The 24,860-nt window shown below is 33.0% G+C and overlaps 1 protein-coding gene across 1 annotated transcript; it reads left to right on the plus strand.

Annotated features, from left to right (window-relative positions):
- Positions 1–19,938: 19,938 nt before the first annotated feature.
- Positions 19,939–24,775, plus strand: LOTGIDRAFT_228841 (hypothetical protein; the record flags this gene model as incomplete). Its single annotated transcript, XM_009059861.1, has 9 exons — positions 19,939–20,037; positions 20,232–20,985; positions 21,216–21,391; positions 21,739–21,882; positions 22,175–22,427; positions 22,590–22,720; positions 22,953–23,074; positions 23,303–23,392; positions 23,731–24,775. 9 exons carry the CDS (start codon positions 19,939–19,941, stop codon positions 23,921–23,923), a joined length of 1,962 nt encoding a protein of 653 aa, XP_009058109.1. The 3' UTR covers positions 23,924–24,775.
- Between the last annotated feature and the right edge of the window lie 85 nt (positions 24,776–24,860).

The following is a 24,860-nucleotide window of genomic DNA, read 5'->3' on the forward strand; positions in this document are numbered from 1 at the left end:
TAACGATTATGATAAAATACTTCAAACTATACCCTGTAGAAATCGATGCACACTTTAATCTTTTGAATCGAGGTCAAATTAGTTGTCTGTAAGGAAAGGTATGCCCCATGCCCACCTTTGCGGAACACATGATGTTGCACCTTGAAATAGAATGAAGGCGGAGATGATGATCAAATATCAATAGACCTTTATTCAAACCGTTCTATCGGACAATTCCAATTATGAACATTAATGAACTTTTAATTAGTTAACTGTCAGACACAAATAAACTTATCAGTAAAATTGCCCACGACTTGTTTCCATTGATCTCGATAAGGCACCGTGTATTTCAAAACCCCACAACAGCTGTTCCAATAGTCATGAATGTAGTCGTTTGTTGAATTCAATAGAAATTCAAATATTTCACAATTTTAATAACTTGTGTAATAGACCGTTCAATGAAATTTAGGTTGATAGTTAAACAGTATTTCATTTTGTGTCTGAATTCCATCATTGCTTGCCAAAAAAAAAGGAATTAAACTAAAGACAAAAGTTCTTACTATGATAAAACGTCGAATGTTGCTAGCAATTGAGAATGTGCACTGATTTACTTGGTTTATTTTGAAATAATCTTAAAGCAGAGTTCAAACTGAATGTCAAAAGTAATGGTTCACTCTTCGGAGGTTAATCTCAGAAACGGAAGATGATATGTAGCTATAAGCTAATCAGTATGAGTATTCAGAGCATTCCGACGAAAATGGCGCCTTCTAATTCATGTGCACCTTTCGTCTTTTCTAATCTCAGTCTCCTGAAGAACCGTTACAGATTAGGTAATTAAAATTTATCCAAACACAGATTTTTCCCATTCACCTTTATCAATACAAAATTTTCAGTTATCATAATTTTCGGACAGTTGATAAACTCGTGAATGCAAACAATAAAAAGTTTGCTTGCCCAATTTGAAGTACTTTTGAAGGAATTAAACAGGTTTCATAAACAATGATTACTCCCTCCCTTTATTGATATTTATGAAAGAAACCAGGATCATACAATACAGTTTAATGATGTGATTTGTATGATACAGGTGGAAATGATCTTTCACGACTTTATCACTTTATAACGCCTAGAACAACCTCCACATTTTGCACAACTTTTTGTTTAAATTGATTGTTTTACAAGTTAAATTGGTAAGTTGATGAAATCAATATACAGCAAAATAAACTTGCGTCAATCATCACCCGATATAAATATATTCTGTAATCTGATATTATTAGCAATAAAGCCAAGCGATACGGTGTAGGTGGATAAATTTATTATCTCGTCACGTTCTGTCCCCGACAGTCACACACCGGACAGCAGTCTATCTCGTTCCGCGGCTTTGGTGGGCGAAATGTCATCATTGGAAGCCTTTCGATTTGATATATGTTTCATCCAGTGGCGACACCAGTGGGAGAACAGAGCGGAGGATTTGAATCTCAATCTCGACAGTTGCCCATGATATTTAGACCCCAAATCTCGGGAAGCTGGCGCCGACCATTGGTTTCAACTGGGGTTATCTTGATTATGTTAAAGCTATATGTGGCGTGATGTTAGTACGATCCTTCCAGAATAAAAATATTCGTTTAAACCATGAAAGGGAGTTAATTAAAAGTAGTACATGAGTCCCTTTATTCGCTGTTCGGTAGCTGATTTTATTTTTCACTAAGTTTATCAAATTGATAGGTTTCGACGACATACAAAAGAAACTCGAAATTTGTACCTTAGCATTACGAATCTGAATGATTGACTAAGATGTTGACCACACGCGCTTTTTACCTTTGATATATGAATACATTATGGGACATGTTACTTTAATTTCACGCTTGGTGATTGATCCCTACAAACCTTTGTGTTATAAAGGAGGGATTGGTTGATAGTTGCACAAGGCAAGGAAGAAAGTGTCGCCAGGCCCTTTAAGTACATTCAGCTGTTTTTGTGTTTAGATGAAAGAAAGATTAACAAGAAGGTTATATGTAGGATTGGTCGATCGTATTATGTTTAGTAAAATAATACCAGACTTCTTTATAAAACACCCAAATGTTATAAATAATGTTTACTTAAAGGGATTGTAAAATGTTTTTTTTTTTAATTTTTGTTTATTGGTGACACTGATAGCATCAATTTGCACCATTTCATTTAGACGTCTGTTGTTCCTGCAATTCACTAAAACTAAGTGTGTGATGATGTCACTAATCGCAAAGGGTTTTATGTAATACAATCATATTTTATGATTAGTAAGCGCTCGGTTTTCTGGAATGTATCTATAGTAGTCCTATCCTATATTATTTAAGATTGGTCACGTTTCAATCTTTCACTTTGTCCGTTCCAAGCCCCCATTTCTCTAAATATTTTCAGATCAATTTTGTCGGTAGTGCAGGGATTGAATTGTTGTTGGCTTGGTTCCTACGACAGTGGGTGAGGTCAAATATTCAGTTTAGTTGGATTGAGTTATAGTTGAGTTAACTCAGAGTTAACCTGAGCTCTTAACCCAAAGATAACTCCACGGTCAGATTAGCTCTTGAATAATCCCAGAGTAACCCTGGGGTTATCTAAGTGTGATCTAAAGATTATACAAAATATCAGAAATATTTTCAAATTGTTCATCAGTTAGTCGCAAGAGCCTATGGGCAGGTTCCTAACTCGATGCAGGCCTTCTGACATAGTTTTCTCCCCTTTGTAGGGCAACAGCTTTTAAAACTGGCACGAACAGCATGGCTGACTTGGCATTAAGGCTAGATGATCTTAACTAAAAACTTGACCTACAGATGGAGATGACCTGTCAACTCATCATTTAACAATGCTTTTGTCCAACAAAATGGCTGCTTGTTCGGGTTAACTCAATCCCAGAGTTAGGATTGAGTTGAAATTTGGGGATTATCCAAAGAAAACTACAGTATCTTGGGTAATCTAACTCAAGTACAGAGGTCAAATATCGGATTGAAACAGGATTAGAGTAACTCAAGTGTAATCTTTTCATCTTAACTCAAAGTAAACTAAATATTGCCTTCACCCAGTGTGATACGATTGGAAATACACCTATCTACATGATAGAGAGAAGCACCTCTGCTGACAAGGTATCGTTGAAAGCTGCTTCAGTCACACTACTATCCGATGATGGGATTATCAGGTAGTTGCCAATTTCGTTTTATGCTTAGGACATTTAATAAATATGCACGTGGGTGCAGCCTTGTAACATTCATTAAGTGATAAATGTTACTAAATGACAGAATTGACGTTTATCACCTGTCATGAAGGAAGGGCTGGCTCTTATCACAAGGTCTCTTGCATGAATCATCTAATAGTCAAATTATTGCCGGTCACGATAAAAAAAAAGTTATTGGTATTGTCATTTTACCATTATGAAAATTTTATTATTATCAACAAGGTGCCTGTTTCACAAGAAAATTTACTCGTGAACGTCAGATAGGGAATAAACAGACTGTTTCTTTATGTTTTATTTTCGTTTGCCAGAAGGTCCCAAGTCGAATCTCAGGTTTATCATTAGTCTATTGATAAGGACTTGATGGCTGAGTTGAACTTCCAGTGGTTGCTTTGGACTAATTAAGATTAGTTAGGCTTTGGGTTAACCCTACCCTGACCCTAGGACACTATTCTCTAGGACTTAATTGGGTGCAACCAAGGTCTACTCAACGGAGAAGACGTAACTACTCAAAGCAAGAGGATCTTCTTGAATGCCCCTTGAAAAATCAACGTTGTCCCGTTTGAATTTATATTCCTTAGTATAAAAATAACTTAATCAGATGGTGAGTCAAAATATAGTCCTGCAATGAATGGTGAATCAAGAATTGCTTGATGAAATCATATGACTCACGTCTGGTAGGGTGAGATATAGGAATAGGACGAGATAATGACAATAGTGTTTTGTTTATATAAGCATCATTGATGCCATTTATTATAGGACCCTTAACTTTGCAAAATATAATTGATGGAATCCTTGGTACTCACGCTCATTGCTCCGCAGTAACTGGCATGTCACAAAAGCTGTTCAAAAATAACCAGTTGTCATCAATATTATGCCAACAAAATGCACTTGTTTCCTTTATGCGTTCTTGAGATCTGTCTTTGATATGCAGCGCTCAAAACTTTGCTTGATCTCATCGCGATAATCGGAAAAAAAATTCTGGTGTAGATTATTACGTCCTAATACTTGTGTGAAGGTGATATAAACTTATCCTAACATATATTTAGTGCATTTTGTGAGGGCACGAAAAGTAAAAATTAGATCAAAGGGCAGTGGAGGTTTATCTTGGTAAATATCTATTGCTATTGTATGTAAACATAAACTATTGTTATATCGCAGTGGAGAGATTCTCTTAGTCATAATAATATTGGTGACTAATTATTAGTAATACCGTCGACGGTTCATCTTCTGCTTGGTTACCATAGTGATATACAGTTGTTTGAAGTGAGTCAACTTGATAGATTTTACCTGTTTGATTCCCTGTAAAAGTCAAGGTTAAATTGTGGTGCCTGGTGGCCAATCCTTCTTGCTTATTTACAACATAATAGACCTACATTAACTTCTCGCATCAAGTTTCATTGATATTCTTTACACTTGTAATGTTCTGACCATATCGATATCATAGTAGGAATGGAAATAATCGACAACAATATACATGTAATCTGCCCGTAGCCACTAATCTGCCCGTAGCCACTTGACTTGATTGTTCGGAGGAGCAAGTAAGAGCCTAGGGGCAATGGTGTATGGTTTCAGTAATGGAGTTCATCGGTTGTTGGATTTTTTTCGGATGGGGGGGGGGGGGGGGGGGGGCAATACAATACAGTGTAATTGTAATTACATATACAGTACAGTACACAGTTTAATTTTTAATAAATATAAGCCTACTGTCAACTGTACTTACATAATACAGTGTACATGTATTGTACAGATAAATTACGTAGTAATAGTATGTGTAATTACAATATGTATGGTTGTATTTACATATACATATATACTGTCTAGTATGGTTGCATTTACATATACATATATACGGTCTAGTATGGTTGTATTTACATATACATATATACTGTCTAGTATGGTTGTATTTACATATACATTTATACGGTCTAGTATGGTTGTATTTACATATATATACATATATACGGTGTAGTATGGTTGTTGTATTTACATATACATATATACTGTCTAGTATGGTTGCATTTACATATACATATATACGGTCTAGTATGGTTGTATTTACATATACATATATACGGTGTAGTATGGTTGTATATACATATACATATATACTGTCTAGTATGGTTGTATTTACATATACATTTATACGGTCTAGTATGGTTGTATTTACATATATATACATATATACGGTGTAGTATGGTTGTTGTATTTACATATACATATATACTGTCTAGTATGGTTGTATATACATATACATATATACTGTCTAGTATGGTTGTATTTACATATACATATATACTGTCTAGTATGGTTGTATTTACATATACATATATACTGTCTAGTATGGTTGTATTTACATATACATTGTTGTATTTACATATACATGTATACGGTCTTATAGTATGGTTGTATTTACATATACATATATACTGTCTTTTTGTACTGTGCAATTAGATTGACTCGGAAATTAATATTTGTTTATATATGTGCATATTTGCTACCCTATTCTATTTAAGACGATGTATGAAACAGCAGCAATTCACGATTCAAGATTCTCGCTTTGACCGTATATTCTGTACTTTTTGAACTGCAGCAAGAAGCTTATCGTGTTTACATGTTAGTTCTGTAAGGGAATTATTTTGACTCTATAAATAAATTAGATTCAATAACATTTCATCATATGATAATAATTAACATGTTTACCATAATTCACGGCCAGATTTGTAGGTTTAGGCGAATGTTTTTGTGTACTTGTGGTACCTTAAAGAAAGAAAGCCATGTCCATATTTGGTTTAGCAGTAAGTATGATTAAAGACAAAATTATTGAGGTATATAGTTTTCCTTTAGGTTCCTTCTTTCGTGGTCTGAAGAAATCTTAAAATCATTTTCAGTTGAAATTCAACCCGAAACCACCACAATTCATCAACACTGTTACAAATGCATCAAATAATGCAAATTACTGAATATACCAGAATTCCTTGCGTGATAGACAAAACGTTTGGTGAACAGAGCTTTTGCTTGTTTGTACATTTCAGTGATCTCTAGTGGTACATAAAAAATCGTGCATATGCAAGGAATCTATAGGTTGTGTCGGTAGGCCCTGTCTGTGGTGTTAATGACAAAGAAACAAAGGTTGCAAGATTACTAAAAACATCTTAATTTTTGTTGCTTGGTGAACATCGGTCAATCAGACCTTTGACAAATTTCTACATAAGTGAGGCGTCGTTATTTTGTATATTACTTCCTGCAAAATGTCAAAAATGATAGGGTATGGTGATTCAAACTCGAAATTATTACCTCATCTGACAATGACCTTATCCCCAGTCTATTTTCAGTTCTGATTCAATAGATAACACAGGGATAGGATGTAGGCTATATTTTAATACCCTCTTATTGATAAAGTGAACATGTTAAATGATATCCAGTATATTTTTGGTCAATCTATTTTAAGTCCGATGTATTATGGTAACTTAGCTATCAATATAGATTTGAGGTGAAATAGTAAGCTTATTATAGATACACGAATAAAAGCAAGTACAAATCACTTGATGTCCATCTCGTTATAAAAAAGGGCAAGCTCCATTCTCCGTGGGGTTCAGATAATTTCCATGATTTTTGTTGTGATTGTTGCCTCCAGATCGACAATCTTTTAACATCTAAAATCAAGGAACTCCTCCTTAAAAGAATGTAATTTACAATTTTGCGCGTTCTTTATAAAAGGTATGATTGAAACTTAAGTCTGAAGTTTATTTTCAACAAATTTGCGCTCTAAACCTTTGTAAAAGTCAAGTCAAGTCACAAGCGGTTCTGAGAGATGGGCACCAATATACACGGATATAATATATACAAGTAGGCCTGAATGTAAAATATGATATCGCGGCTTTGACATGGACATAACGGGATACAATCAATTACACGAAGTAACTATCCAAAACAATTTGATTTTGATGTTCAATGGTCTGATGTAATCCAAATTTTATTGAAAAATAGTTTCATATAAAGATTAGTCTCCCTTTATGGCTTGTCTAGCAAAATAGTCACTTCCTTATTGAAATAGTTTAACCGAGTCATAATATTGTAGCCATTGAACCATTCGGTTCTCTGTAAATGAAATTGAGCTGCCCGACTTAAATGTTCGATTTCGATTTAATGCTGTTAGACTTAGTGTCCTGATTTGACTACAACAGGTCAAAATCTGCTGTAGACTAGAGATTAAAGTTTTGGTCCGATCTTGCTGGTAATGGATGTCATTCTGTCAAATGGAACAAAGTTGTCAGTGGACGTGTATTACCTTTCCTGGCAAGCTATTTCATTCTGGGGGAAGGATGAAATGTGTGAGGCAATATTATTATGTAACATTCAAATAATTAAGGTAATAAGGATAAACTGTGGAATGTTATCGTGAGAATAAAAAATAAAACGAACTAGAGAAACTTTTGTAAATCCCTACGGGTTCGTGCGGTGCTTTAAACTGTTTTTCAGTTTTTTGTAATTTAATGTTATGGGCTGATAGTTCTTAAGGTCATGTCATCTTAGTCTTTCCACTCTTTGTGGGAAATTGATGTACCCCTCTCGTACTATTGTTGGCCTATTATTTATAATTCTTACATTGCATGTCATCGTTATATTTTATATTACATACATACAACTAATTACAAAATGAAATGAATGCAGTTTTACGTCCTACGTTTCCGCACCATGTGGGTTAATGGGCGCACGGGGCCTGGGTTTATTGTCCCAGGAAATGTGGACGTATATTGCCGTCGCCCCTGTCCGTTGGTCCGTCGGTCCTTCAACATTTCTTGTGAACACAATAGAGACTACAGTTTTCAACTGATTTTAATGAAATTTAGTGTCATCATTTATATTGATGAGATCTTGGTCAGTTCGAAATTGACGATCTTTCGATGAACGGTTTTTGAGTTATTGTGCTTAACTTAGGAAAAACACTTCAAAATTTGTTTTTGAACACATTAGAGACTACAGTTTTTATCTGATTTTAATGAAATTTGGTGTGATCATTTATATTGATGAGATCTTGGTCAAGTTCGAATTTGACGATCTTTTGATGAACGGTTTTTGAATTATTGCCCTTGACTTAGGAAAAACGCTTAAAAATTTGTTTGTAAACACAATAAAGACTTCAGTTTTCAACTGATTTTAATGAAATTTGGTGTGATCATTCACATTGATGAGATCTTGGACAAGTTTGAATTTGATGATCTTTCGATGAACGGTTTTTGAGTTATTGTCCTTGACTTAGGAAAAACGTGTCAAAATTTGTTTGTGAACACTATAGAAACTACAGTTTTCAACTGATATTAATGAAATTTGGTGTGATCATTTATATGGATGAGATCTTGTTCAAGTTCGAATTTAATGATATTTCGATGAACGGCCTTTGAATTAATGCCCTTCACTTATGAAAAACGCGTCAAAATTTGTTTGTGAACCCATTAGAGACTACAGTTTTCAATTGATTTTAATATTGATGAAATAATTTGATGTATTTGGGTTGTTAATATTGATTTTTAAAAACTCGGTGGAATTTCTCAGCATAAATAACTGTCAGTAAATATATATATCATTGAATTCAAACTATTAAAATTTTGACAAATCATACTTTAGTCACTAAATGTTGTTTTATCATTTCTGACAGCTGCCAGTGGGCGTATGTTACCTTGCCTGGCAAGCTATCTTTTTCCATGTCAGCCTCTCTTACCTGCATCACTGACATGGGGTAATCTGGTTGAAAAATCAATGTATTAATTAGTTACATGTATGTATGATAGCACTACATTTGAAAATATATAAAATGTGATAGATTTTTACAACTGTGTCTGTGATTTTGACAATTGGAGAAGAGGGATGTGTGTGTGTCTGGGTCTGAAGTGATTTGCAGTCTAGTATAAATTTTTTGAACAAAAATAATTTAAGTTGTTCTATTCGCAGAGGCTACTATCTCCGATATGAAATGCAATCGATCAAGGAGTGTGTAAGAGAATTGACGAAAACTCCGAAAGATCGTTTCGAGAATATGTGGCCTGGTCTATGTAGTTATGGGTGGAAATCATCCTTGATAGTTAACAAAGAAATTTCGAATCCTGACATAAGTTACTTAAAATAGAACCGCTATCTGATTCATTCATCACATATTCATACAATGTAATGGCCGAGGTCATATGAAATATTTGATTCGTCAGCATATTTCTCGAAGGGTGGTATTTTTGCCATGTTGTATTCGAAGGTCGCCTTAATTTGTAATGAAATACCTGAATAGTCTATAGCGGAAATGATTTGATCGACTGAAAGATTCGATCTTTTGACTGTCTAACAAGAAATCTTATGATAGTTCCAATTTAGCGCATCAACATCTTCAATTTTTTTACACCGTCACCATATCAGAGCATGTAGATTCTATCCAGATGTTTGGATATGTTTGTTGCATCTGAAAACCTGGAAACAAAGACCTGAAAGGAAGGATATATATGAAATCAGACAGTTTTCCGGAATATACTTTCACATGTATCAGCTATTTTCAATGTTTAAGGATTTCTCTGTAAAATGTTTTCACAATGTTTATGGTTTATCGGTATCATCATATATTTTATTTTGAAAGATTTTTGCAATCGTATGTCATCAATATTGAAGAATTCATTACATTTTTTTTCTTAAAAATTGTGCTCTTTATTACGTTCTGAGTTGGAAAGGCTTTTAAATCAGTTCGCTGGTATGACCTGTTTTTCTGGTCCGTTAATTGTGCATCTTCGCATTAAAATAGGAGTGTGCTGGCATCAAGGTGATCGCATCAGAGCATCAATAAGTATGAATAAATGTGAAGCTTTTTGTTTGTTTTTTGTTCTAAGTTTGAAAATTATGACTCAGCATTGTGGTTCAGTATCCCATCAGGCAACCTGTTTCCGGTGTAGCCTATGGTACATTTTTGCGGTTTGGGAAGCCGCACCTTTACCAAACCTTGTAAACTTCATTTGAATAACCTGCTTTTCATCCAATCGAAACCGAATATTCTGTCTTTGTTTGGACAATTGGTTGCTGGCTGTAGAGTTCGAATTTGTTTTTGATGCTCAACGTCTCGGCTTCTGCATTAGTTAGTTTCTGTGTATCAATAGAAGAGGTTGCATCTTGGCTGCAGTGTCAATTGTTACGTAAGTCAATTTTCATCCTCACGATTTCGTCTCTAAAGATTTAAAAAAAAAATTGCTTTTGATGTTTTTATTTTGTCCATTGATTATCGTAGTAACAAATCTAAGTAGGTGCCAACTAAAAAGAATAAAGAATAATATTTAAGTATATTAAGTTAAGTAAAGATGTTTGTGTCATTTATTTGTAGTCTTTGGTCTGTTAGATGGAACATAAAATGCTTGTTTGCTAACAGGATGGTGTGCTCACATGAGCAACTGGAAAACATGAAAGAGCAAGCATCATTTTGTGTTCCAGCTCAATAAAATCGGCAAAAAAAGGCATGTAATTTTTTTATGTTTTTCACTCTGTGGGGGTCGATTATTATTGAAAGATTGAAGAGATGTTTGTTATGTAGATTTTGAAAAGTTGCTTTCGTTGTTGCGCTATTTTCCACTATGCGCCTACGTTTGTCAATATTGTGTATTCCTTTCGGCTTGTTCACTAGCTAATGATGTTTATATTGATTTAATTTTTGGACTAAAAAGCGCAAACAAGGGAAAGCTATTTTTGCTCTTGTTTGCGCTATTTAGTCACATCGGTAAAGGTTCTTAAATAATTTATTTTACAGATATTTTTGTCACAATTTATTCCAGATTTATTATTTAATATCTTTATTATTTGTCATGGTTTTAAATCGCACACTGCAATGTATTCGCGATATATATGATTAATTTTATAATTAAATTTATAACAATTCATTTAAAAAAGAAAATAAAACAATTTAAATCTGGCTTTTTGAGTCTACTTTAAAAAATTATATATGATTTATTTATTCGGCAATATTTGGCGAGTTATTACTCTAATTTTAAAATATTTAAAAGGGTAAAAAAAAATTGGCAGAGTCTGTTTACATTGTTTTTATTAAAGTGTTTATTTTTAATAATCGTAAATTTATTACCTCCCGTTATCCAACTAGTTATATTTTTTTTATAAATTTATTAATTTTCTACTTCAATTATTCTTAGATTTTTTACCTACCGTAATGCATGTTGTAGATTTTATTAATATAAGTTATTTATGATTTATTTAGTCCATAATATTCCTATAAATGTTTCTATTCTAATTATTTGTAAACAAACATTTACCCACCTTAATACATATATATGCCAATTATATTTATTACAATTAATTATATAATGTGTATATTCTGATATATTCAATACCTACCTTATCTACAGGTTTCATTAATATAAATGTATACATTTTGATAGTGACCGGTGTTTTTTTGTTGTTTTGTTTTTATTTTGTTAATTTTATACTACAAGTTTTAATGGTATATATGTATTTATGATTTATTCATTGATAGTAACTTGTATTTATTTTAATTTTAATACCTATACCGTTCTATATGTTACAGTTTTTATTGATATATATATGTTTCTATGATTTATGTATTTGATAGTAACTTGTATTTATGATTTATTCATTTGATTGTGACTTATATTCATTTAAAATTTATTACCTACCGTTCTATATCCTAAAGTTGTACAGTTTTTTGTTTTTTTAATTTTTATCATATAGTAATCAAGCATAAGAACAATCTTAAAGGAATGCGTACTTCTTAAAAACGATGAAAAACTTAAATTCTTTGAATGGCATATAGCAATTGTGAGTACGATATATAGACACAGCTTTATGGAACAACAATCACTAGTTAAAGTTTTATGCAACTTGACTATGTTCGTCGTAATACGGGATTTCTGATGATGCAGCTAACATGACACTTCATAAGTTCAAAGTCCATTACACAAAATAATGATATCAGATGGGAAATGATAGGAATTTTTTCACATGATATCAAAACTCGTGCATAAATGACAATTCAAATTTCTGACTGTCATCACATACCGACTGATGACTTCTTCTGAAGTAGGCCTTTATTAGAAAAATAATCATTAATTAAAATATTGTTCTTCTAAACATTATATTAAGTCTTCCTGATCTAATGTGCTAATGTCATCATATTCTAAATTTGGTTACTTGAACGTTATACTTATAAATAGAAATGATCCCCTTATGAAATGTTATGTAGACGATGTTTTTGGTCAGTTTCATTTTGGTACTGGATGACAAAGAGAAGCAACCATCAAATGAATATCAGTAAAACCGAGAAGATTCTGTGTCTACAAATGAGTTGGTGGTACGTTATGCATTTGCATATATCTATATGAAATAATGTTCCGAGATATCAAATGTTGAGTAGCCAATGCTGACGTAATGGTATGCCCATGACTTTTTTTTCCTGAAACTCCGATTATAGTAAGTTGTTTTTAGCATGAATTATATCGATGCTTAAATCATATCTGGTAAGCCCATGACAAGTTCATCTTGAAGTGTATCTTGAAATGAATTTTCAACAGGATTGGACTGAAAGACATTTGGTCTAAGGACCTGCTTGGAATGTATTCGACAGTTCTCAAAAATTGTCATATATAGAGAACCAACTGAAATACGAAGAATAGAATAAATATTGAGTGTAGTATTCCAAGACAAACCAAAATGGTAATTGAAACTTATGCCTACGATGCCTTGCCCTATCCGTCAGGAACTGTGATATAGTTAATAGACACAGTGCCTATCGGTAGGGAACAGTATCGCAGAGCTCGTCAGCTGAGTCAGGATCTAACATTGTTACATAAACTATTTAATATGGATAAGCTTCCCGGTTGCTGGCCACGAAAATACCACATCTAAGATAATCAAATCAACAATTGATGCATATATCGTAATGTTATGATTTTTTGTTCCTATAGTAGATCTCGTAGTCCATAATTTGAAATGGTAACAAACGATTATTAATTGAGTGGTTAATCATAGGACTGTCCAACACAAGGGGTTAACTATAGAACCAAACAGATTTCTAAAATTATATACACTGAAGGAAAATCTTTTCATTGTCTTTACGAAAGAGATATTGGCACAGCTCCAATATATTTTCATCATTCTTCGGTGGCATACTTTGACCTTTCCAGTAATGCATTAGAGTAAAATATAGCCTCGCCCCCTTCTAAAAGAATGTCACCATAAACCGTGTATTTCATTTAAAATCATAACGTTATTTGAAGAGGGGAAAAAAGAATATTTCCGGTAAATATCAAATTTGATGAAGTGAGGCAATCGTCACCCATTATGAAATGTTATTTTTATTTCCTCAACATGATTTCATAGTAAAAAGAATAAAGTTAACCAGTTAAAAGAATATAGATGTATTATCATTTAAAATAACGAGTTATTCGGTTTTCAAACAATGCTTTTGATAAGCTGGTATATGATTTATACTTTATACATATAAATCACTGGCGCCTTTCAGAGCGTTAGCGAACCTTTCACGGGAGGCCAAGTGTAAGAGATTTTAAAGCAATGAATTATAAGGTTTTCCGCCTATCCTCGGAAATATTAAAATATGTTAGGTCGATACTACAGAAGGAATATTTTATTAAAACTAAATCTAATTAATCGAAAGTGTGTTTCAAATTGTTGAAATCAGGAAATGAAACCGGGCACATACAAAGGGGCATAAAAAGTTATTGGCAATGATATTTCTTTACTTTTACAATATTGTCGTCATGAAAGTTCATTTAAAGACTAATACAATGCCATCAAAGAATTGAAATCATTACCAGTAAAGATCTATTTCGAAAATTTAAAGGAACTGTCTGATTAATCTGTAAAATTCTTATTATATATAACTTATTGTACTCTCTGTTCTGGTCGTCTTTTGTCTGAGAAATCAAATTCATCCTATAGATTGTACTAAAGACCAACCATGCGTTAACGGGAGTAGAATTGGCATAAATAACCATATTCGGCTTTAAATCATCTTCTATATGACAATAACTCATATTTGCGACTCTTGCTAGCTGACATATTAGAACAGTGCCTGTCTGTATGCAGACCAAAACTAATAACGACAAAGAACAAACTGGTATCTGTTTATTAGTGACGCAGGAAACTATTAAATTATGTGAACAAATTCAAATTTGAGTGACCCATTAAAAACTTCCCAGAAACTTTGATATCTTTTCCTCTTTCCTCATATTATTCGTGACTTCCCATTTCAATATTTCACAATAAAAGTCAGTTCGTTGTATTGAAAAATTCAGTTTTTGACCAAGCTGCTCTTAGGTAAGTCATATTTTCAGTTTGTCATTTTGGTGTCGAATTTACAGAATTGTCTCAACGTCTTTCGTATATGAATCAAATCAGCAAGTTATAAATAGTTAGACAGGATTTTTCAGAAATATTTTGTCGGATTTAAATGTTAAAGAATAGATTCTAATTTAAATTGCAATGAAGAAAAGGTGAACTTGCATACTATTGAGTTTTGATGCGTTCCTCTCGGAATTGAATGGTTGACGACAAGTTGTGATACTTGAAGGTAATTGACAAATCAAAGAAAAAGAATAGTAATCAGTTCTTGCAGGCCATTGAAATATATATATCGAGTTCTGATTTTATTAATACCAGTGTATATCATAGCTTTAGGCCATATAAAGGTTGAAGATGAGATTGCTTTTCATTCAAAATAGTCTCAATGTATTATTCACAACAATGTTCATTGTGGAAACCACTGAAAGCAATCTATAAAATCAGAACTTTCCTGGGGCTGACTTGCCGGTTTTAATACAAATTGTTTCACCTTTGTTTCTGGTCAAAAATTGCTTATGTTATTTTGGAGACAAGTGAGATTATTGAGAAATAGAAGATTTTTAAGTGGTGTTGCCATGCCATTTTTATCAGTCACTGTGATTCATTATTCTACAGTGCCTGTTAGAATGGTTTGATGAGCCGCTAAATACAACGAATATTAATAAACCCTTTTCGTGATCAAATAATAACATTTGTTGCAAGTATATACAAGAAGAGCAGTTTTCAAGTGGAGCGGATTTACTTTTCTTAATTGAGATACGAGACAATCAGCCTCTGGGTTTTACCGGAAATGGAATTGTGAAAGTGCTTGTTCAGGTCATATGGGAGTAACTCACGAATCCTACTTTTTCATTTCAACTGATTATTTTGAACTTGAATACAAGTCAATTCTTTCCTTGTTTACAATAATGTTTGAAACCAAGTTGAACAGGGTACATGGATATAATATCCGATAGCCAACCGGATTATTCACGGTGATATTGTATGTTTATTGTAGCCTATTTATTACCTCCCTTAACCTAAAAGCATTTCCTTTCTTTGTTAGTTTTTTGTTTCATCGTCATTTTAGACGGTATATTTTGTCTTTTTGTACATTCTTGCTTTTTAAATGACTGAGCACACATTTGTCTTTCACAAGGATAATAAGGCGGACATAAATCTAGTCAAATAGACCTACTTCCTGGATTTGCCTATTCCAGATTCCAGGTATGAATGAAATGAAAGTCGGGTGTTCTGCGAAGATAAAAAAGAGCCGTTGCCTCGTAGGATAGGCGTGTATAATTTAGTTAATTCTATATAATATATCACAAATATGTTGCAATTAAGGTATATATATGGTAAAGATTTATTTTATGAAATAAAAACATTTTACAAGAAAGATTTCTTTTTAAAATGAAAATCAGTCACTATCAAACAAGAATACTGTTGAAGTCGGGAACACATCGAAAAGGGGATTATGCTCAGGTAGAAATGAATTTATTCAATACCGACCTTACACAAGGATTCGTTGCATTCATATCCGGATTAAGATTCACAGAAACTTTCCAGCGTTGCTGAATCCAGTAATTACTGGATTAACGGTCTACCATGAAGTTTAACCACGGTATTTATTTTTGTCCTGGTTGCCACACCTTTAAGTTAGTGTTTTAAAAAGAAAGCCAATAAAAACCAAAGCTTGGTAAGACATGGAATCAAATAGACAAAAATAGTTAATTGCTTAACCGATAGTCAAAATGCTGTTGCAAAGTTATCCCCCCTTGCTCTAAGGCTATAGACTATATTCATGTCGCAATACTTCCAATTGACAAATCATTGGTAAAATATCGGATGTTAAGTGGTTTGTCCCTAGAATACAAAATGTCTCAACTGAATGGAAGATTTCGCTGTGTCTTCTTGGGCGAGACTTTTTTTTTCACAATTTTTTCCGGCAATTCACAATTATTACTGGAGGGACGGTAATATTGCAACCTAAACATAGTCCCTAGGTTTATAGCCTTAATGGGGTAGTAATAAACATTTCAAGTATTTAGATATACGTTTTACCAAACCATCCTAGCCCTATCCTTATTGAACGAAATTAATAAGACACAAAGAGGGGAAAACACCTGCCTTTAAAATCCGGAAGACGAGCGGTAACCACTTCCTGAAATTATGAAGATCCATTCTTTATCAAATTAATAAAAAGTTTAGCTTTTTAAAGGATATTTTATATAAATTGATTTTTTTTTTCACGGAACCGAAATTTCGATTCAAGATATTCTAAAAACAGTCGGTTTTTTTGTATGTTTTTTATACGCCCACATGAAATAAGGTGGTATATTGCCGTCACCCATGTCCGTCCGTCCGTCCACAATTGCTCGTAAACACTCTAGAAAGCACAATTCTTGAAGGATTTTGACGAAACTTGGTGTGTGTGTTCGTAATCACCCAAGGTTGAACCCTATCGAAAAATATTTACTATGAGTTATTGCCCGTGTTCCTGAAAACGCGTTCAATTTTTAGCTCGTAAACACTCTAGAAGGCACAATTCTTGAAGGATTTTGACGAAACTTGGTGTAAGTGTTTGTTATCACCCAAGGATAAACCCAGAAAAAAATCAGAAAAATCGAAAAACATTTACTATGAATTATTGCCATTGTTCTTGAAATCGCGTTCAATTTTTTAGCTCGTAAACACTCTAGAATGCACAATTCTTGACAGATTTTGACAAGTGAGTATGAGTGCTCGTTATCACCCAAGGATGAACCGTGTCGAAAATCAGAAGAATCCAAAATATTTAGTTGGAGTTATTGCCCTTGTTCTTGAAATCGCGTTCAATTTTTAGCTCGTAAACACTCTAGAAGGCACAATTCCTGAAGGATTTTGACGAAACTTGGGTGTTTGTTATCACCCAAGGATAAACCCTATTGAAAATCAGAAAAATCGAAAAATATTTATTATGAGTTAGCCTATTGCCATTGTTCTTGAAATCGCGTTCAATTTTTAGCTCGTAAACATTCTAGAAGGTTCAATTCTTGACAGATTTTGACGAAACGTGTTGAAATTGTTAATTATCACCCATGGATGAATCATAAAAAATCGAAATATGTTTCATTGGAGTTATTGACCTTGTTCTTGAAAACGCTTTCTAATTTTAACTTGGTTTTATTATTCAGTACCGCGCTGAAGGTTGAATATTTGCCTTCTGGAGTTTTCACGAGCTAAAAATTGAACACGTTTTCAAGAACAAGGGCAATAACTCGTACTGAATATTATTCAGTATTGCTCCGAAGAGTTCAAAAGACGTGTATGTCTGAAGGTCGAATATTTCATACTGGTAATTGTTACTGTACTGCTAAATATTTTTTATTTAAAATCAAATAGGGCGTATATTACCATGCCTGGCAAACTATCTTTTTATTTGTTGAACGCTGCTACGAACGCAAAATAATATGTACATACATAACATAGGCCCTATTTATGACCATGATAAACGTATTATGCCTATATGCCTACTTGCTTTTAGTTATGCAGTAGTACTGCAAATCCATATCGCAGGACATATTCACAACGGTCATGGAATCAGTATTTGCTGACGAACAATCCAATCAAATCGCCGATCGTGAGAGTGTGTCATTGCAGTCAAGGTATAAGACGCAGTTTGCAATAGCTGGACCATTGTGAAGATGGGGAAAGTATTGTATACTGCTTCCATGAGAAGAAACGTTAAGTACCGATAACCCAAATTAGCTGTATCAACCGTTGATACAGCAGCAGAAATAACTTCATGGAAAAAACATCCATCAGAATCTACCAATTTACATATTATGTGAGTCTGTTGCTACTACGAACCAAATCAAATCAAATTCGAGAGCAATAGCTCGAAAATGAACACATCGCGAGCTCGTTTAAAGATGGGTTTCCTTACTTTTTAAAAGTGTCAAATTAATTGGTTTTTCTAAAGAATTATTATGTATTCTTAATCATATCAATATCCTCTTATTGCATATAATTAAGAGTTTTAACAAATCATAAATGTCCATGTATGTACAGTCCGGAAAAACAAAAAAATACTTTTTGATCGTTCACTACCGGGAATTCTCTTCTCATTTAGCTATAATTATGAATTAATTTTATGGACATGTGAGACAAACTAGTATTTTCTGGGTCATTAGAACGCCCCTACTTTCTATTCATATAAGTCTTAGCATTTTCATTTTAGTATATGAAAATAAGGGAACCCATCTTTAAGGTACATTCGCCTTCGGCAAAAGATGTTCCAACAGAAGCGGTCATGTGGCAGCTCTCAAGCATGCATCCATCTTCACAATGGTCAATTACTAGCCTATGTCTTCATCTAGTAGGCCGGTTGACTGCAATGACCTTGTTTCTTGTTTAACGTGCGTTTTTAAATGTGTTAATTTCATCGCATGATTGCATTGTATGCTTACGAATACAAACCCCGACAGAGAGACTAAAAAAATAATTCCGCATGAAATCGAGGGCTAGGCTAATTCATTCTCTGGCGTAAGCTCATATAGGCCCCAACAATTGCAACAATTTAAGCAAATCGCTGACCGTGAAGAAAGTGGGCCATTGCGGTAGAGTACAAGATGAAGATGTAATGCCTTCTAAATTCCATCCTTGAAAATAGATAAATGAAATTTTTAAAAATGCATTTATTTGGGCTATTTTAATGTAATTTTTTATGGTCACGGTCATCTAATAAAGTAAGTGTAGCATTATTCGGGCTATGGAAACTGAAAGTGTGGACAAAGCTTCAGTACAGATTAGCTTAAAATCTCAAAAATGATTGGAGATCTATTTATAGCATCCAATAAATATCGTTTTCACCTTTCCTGGTTATCCATTTTCGACTAAGTGAAAGAAACAAACATACCCAGAACGTAAACACAAACTGCACGAATATTGATGACGTTGTTCACAATGCCTTCGTGTCCATCCGAAGAAAGAAACAAATTTTGCAGTTGTTTTTGGTAAAATCTTAAATGTCAAACGTCTTAATTGACATTAATTCACACATTTATTACCCACAATATGTTTTCTCTCTATGATCAAAATAACTATTAGATTTTTCCTACTTTACTGTGGTATTACTTAACTTAAACATCTTGGTACATAGAATTTGACGTTGACAGATTTAATCCGAAAAGTTTCGATTGTAAATTTGAATGTGTAGCACTACTGCTGGCATAAGTTCTATTGACACGCTGAAGTTATTTGTTTGTGTATATGGAGAGAATAGTTTACATTTGAACATTTTCCATGAGACTTTTATTAGCTTACCAATCACTACTGGTGTATAAGTAATATATAGCAGCAATTATCATCCACAGGCAATATAATTTATAGGCTATTTTATTTGAACAGATATAGAAATGATTGTCTGTTCGTAGCAGTACAGAAAGATGGGAAATGTAGAGGTACATGATTTAGCACCAGTTAGAGATGATGAAAGGAAAGAACTGAATTTGAGTCGGAAAATATCTTACAAACAATATGAAAAGGTCAGTATGTGATATTATTTGATTACCGGTACTTAATCTTTTTTTTAGATATAGCAGTAAAGAGTCCAGTATACTTTGTAATCAGATATTTTAATGTACAGGTATTTTAAGTATGCTTTTTGCATTTTACTAAGAATTTTTACATAGAAAATTAATTTGGATGATGCGGTAACAAGTTTTCACTCTAATTTCAGCACACGAAAGGAAGCTACCATGAGGCCTGCCTTACAGAACTACCATGGAACATCAGGGATTCAGTGTCTCTCTATGAGAGCATGTCTGCTTCATTTAATGCCATCACAGAACTGCCTCCAGAGTTGCCTCTACGATTGCCACACTTATCAAGCTTAGATCTCAGTAACAATGCATTAGAATATCTACCAGAAAGTTTTGGACTCTTATTTCACTTACAGACCCTAATGCTTCAACGCAACAAATTAAAAGACTTACCAGAATCTTTTGTACATTTAGTTAAATTAGAGAAAATCGATCTATCACACAATCAGTTGAAAGATTTACCAGAAGATTTTGGTAAAATGGAAAAACTGAGTAAACTAAATGTTTCACACAATAAATTACGTGTATTGCCAGTATCTTTAGGTGGATGTGAAACTTTGACTTTAATTCTAGCCTCAGATAATAGATTAACTGTTCCACCACAATGCATATCAAATGAAGGTTCATCTGCTATATTGAAATTCTTACGTAGAAAATTTTCTTGTGTATCAATATGCTCAGCATCCGAAATCAAAATGACTGTCAATGTCTTTCCCCGTGTCCGTGGTAACCAGTGCCAAAATGTTCAATCAAACAATCCCTCCATCCATTCACATTACATCAAAGTACAAACTGAAACAACCAATACCCCAGCAAGAATAAAAACTCCTCTATTACCACCAGCAGATGCAACTGGTCTAGGACCAGATGAACTTGCAGATAAAATAACCGGTACGCTATGAAAATAATTTATTCAAATTTTGAACAATTTTTCAGAAATTTTCTTTTTTATGTAATGGATATTTTCAGATTTTTATATCTTGACATAGTAACAAATAACCTTCCCTTGGAGTTGTTTCTAAATTCAACATCTTAACTTGTAAAATATTATGTAAATTGTAGATTGTAAAGTTTGTCAGATTCCAGTCATCAAATATGTTATGTTTTATTCTTATATAAAGGTTTACTTTATGGGGCAGCAATAGGTGATGCATTAGGTATAGCAACTCGCTGGATGACAGAAGATGAATGTAGTTTTTATTACCCAGACAGATATATAAGTTATAAAGATATTATTGTTGATGAAAATAGAGTATGGTGGAGACAAGGTGATTGGACAGCTAATATGGATCATATGGTATGTACCCTGAAATAGCTTTAATAGTATATCAACAACAGCCTCTGTAAAAATGGCTTTTATAGCTAGAAAAGGTGATTGTAGTGCTTCATTATTTGTGCCGTTGAAGTGATTAATCAGTTAACTCAGGCCTGTGCAACCTACTGCCCACAGGCCAACTGCGGCCCGCGAGTGATTTCGTGCAGCCTGCTGCGTCATGTAAAATTTGAAGGAAATGCGGCCTGCAATCTTCTAGCCAACATAGAAATCTATTATCTATAGGTTAAAGGCAAGGATTGTGCATAAGAAACACTAGTTCATAAAATACATCAATTGCTTCAATACTAAAGACTTTCTATATATTTCAGATTATTGTCTTAGATTCTATTATATCCTGGGCAGGAGTTGTAGATGAATTAGATTTTGCTAAAAGACTATATCACTGGTATCGGTATGGTTTTAGTGAGTTGGGTGATGTTGAAGGCATAGTATTGAGCCCAACACTACTTCAGGTAAGCATTTAAGAGATTCAAATGGAGTTTTCTTGCCTTTTTTATGTGTAATGGCAACACACTGCTTGTAGCTGGTCAGATGCTAACGGTAAAGTGCTAACAGAACATTGTATAAGTCAGACAAATTCAAAAATGCATCTTAATGTATCCAAATTTCTGGAGCAGACAGGAATCAATATCAGCTACCCATATCATGTCCTAGAATGAAATCAAACATCTGACCTCTACAATTTACAATTTCTACAATTGTGCTATGTGTAGTGGAGTTTTAATGTATATGTTATAATTTCAGTTATTTAAGATAAAAGAATACACAACTAACCCTCACCACTCTGCTGAACAGATTGTTAAAGACCCACCTATGACTCACAACTCTCTTAATGGAGATAATGACTCATATGATTCTATGTCTGACTCTGGTATTGATAGTCCAAAAAAAAAGATGTTTGGTCAACCACACCAGTATGCTGCTAACGCCATCACTCCAGGTGCCTGTGATGAATTCGGAGTTGACAATGCTGCTGTATTTAGAAGCTGTATTTTAGGTAATTAACCTTGAAAGGAAATTTTCTCCTGACAAAATGCACTTTGGTAGGCCCTTCTTTGCTCAAAAATTTTTTATGAAACTAAATAAAAATAGTTACAAGTATGACATTTACTATGTCATACTATATCATACAATTCCAGTTTATTTATATATTTTGCAGGAATACCATCATTTCATGATATAACGGAAGTAAAGAATAATTCAGTTAGGATTTGTCTGGCTAGTCATAATAAACCAATCTGTATAGCCAGTTGTGTTACTGTCTCAACATTAATAGCTCTCTTATTACAGGTAATCATTTTGTAACTGCTTTAAGGGTTGCCTAAAGAACATGATACAGCTGATAAATTGTAAAGGGATGTGATTGTTTGCTTTCTCAGCTTACAGTGCTCCATTTTCTCTTAAACGTTTTAGAATGAAAGTCTGACATCTGGTTTGTCTATGTAATTATACAATGTATTATTATCACTGATGATATCAACAAACCAATTAGCCAAATATGTACTTTGTTTATATTTTATAGAGAAAAGAAGATGATATAGATGAAATAATAACAGAAGCTCTCAAGCATGGTGTGCAATATTTAAAAAATGAAGAAGATAAAAAGGAATTTCTGGCTTTAAGAAATGTTAAAGATATTTCAGAGTAAGTTAACTGTACTTTTCACAATGATATTTCAAACAAGGTTGCTAGTGTTTTGGTAAAGTTTAAACATTCTAATGGGTTAATAATATATTCATCATTCTGGATAAACGTTCTTCATCGATAAAACTTGGTTGTTGACCAAGGGTGATCTCCCTTTTAATATATTCAATCTTTAAAGGGTTTTCTCTTTTATATGTGAGAATTAGTTTAATTTGTATATTAATACAGTTTAAAGGCAAGAGAAGATGGTAAAGGAAGTCATATCTATAAACCTATCATAGCCTCTATTATAGCCTTAAAATCAAAACTAAGTTACAAGTAAGTATTTTTATATATTAATATTACATGTCGATGTTTCAGTACACTTCACTCTTCACTGTACACTGAAATCAATCTTTTTATCTATTTCGACATGTTTTTTTTTTCACAATAAAAGTTTCAAATGATGAAAATTTTACAGCCTTATTCCAAACTATATTAAACAATTGTGCAAGATAAGCGCATGTCAATTAGTTTTGGACTTTTTAAAGCTGAAGTATTAATGACAGCTCAAATGAATTCCAGACATTTTGTATCTATCATGGTTCAGATGTCTGATGAAGTCTGATGTCTCTTTGAATTTTACCATATTTAATACTTGTAATTGTATATTTTAGAGAAACAATACTAGATATAATTAAAGAGTGTGGTGATAGTAATAGTAATGCATGTTTAGCTGGAGCAGTATTAGGTTGTAAATTAGGTTTTACTCACCTACCATCTACTTATATTACTGAGTTACGTTATAAACAAACTGCTTGGTTAAATATTAAAATTAATTGTTTACTTGACATGATGGGTTTACCTTGAATTTCTAATTTATGGGGATTACTTCATGGCATCATGTCTGCAGGAGTAACTTCCAGTCATTGATACAGCAACACAATAAATGGTTCATTCATGATCAACTAGTCAAATAGATCCGCTGGAACCAAATTGATTAATTTACAGGTTGCATATATTTCTATTCTTATATACTCTACTACTATATAGTCTACTATTTGGTATAATCTTTAATTGAAGTTATTAGTGATGGGAAAACTGGTTTGTTGTATCTTGGGCTTAATATTACAACATTCAGCTTTTAGCTGATGGCAATAGTTACTTTTAAAGTACAGTTATATTAAATTTAAACTTTTTTTGATGTATTTTCCTTCGTGTTAGGGTGCAACAGCAAGCTTTACATATCATGTATGTTTAATGAGTATTATATGTAAACCATCTGGCATAGAGTTTATAGTTAGCAAGTCATTTATAGAGTTTGCAAGTTATTTATAGAGTTTGCTAGTAATGTATAGAGTTTGCAAGTTTTTTATAGAGTTTGCTAGTAATGTATAGAGTTTGCAAGTTATTTATAGAGTTTGCTAGTAATGTATAGAGTTTGCAAGTTATTTACCTACAGATGAAATGAATTAAAAATTTATCGCTGTTTGCTTAAGATTGTAAAACTGGTCTGGTTTAACTATATTTTTTTAATGAATCCTTGCAATCATGTCATTCTTTATATTGTAAATTGTATTTAAAGTTATGTATATAATTTATTGTATATTATGAAACATATCAATACACAACTATATATCAATACACAACTATATGGGTGATAAAATATACAAATTATTAATATTTTCTATAAATGGAGTGAATAAATCTTATTTTCTCAATATAGCTTAGTTGTATTTAGTTAAGGGTCATTGTTCCCAAGTTGATTTGGTTCTTGAATATATGTTGGCAGAAGTATTAGAACTGC

Source organism: Lottia gigantea, assembly GCF_000327385.1.
Source record: "Lottia gigantea unplaced genomic scaffold LOTGIsca_4, whole genome shotgun sequence".
Classification (NCBI taxonomy): domain Eukaryota; kingdom Metazoa; phylum Mollusca; class Gastropoda; family Lottiidae; genus Lottia; species Lottia gigantea.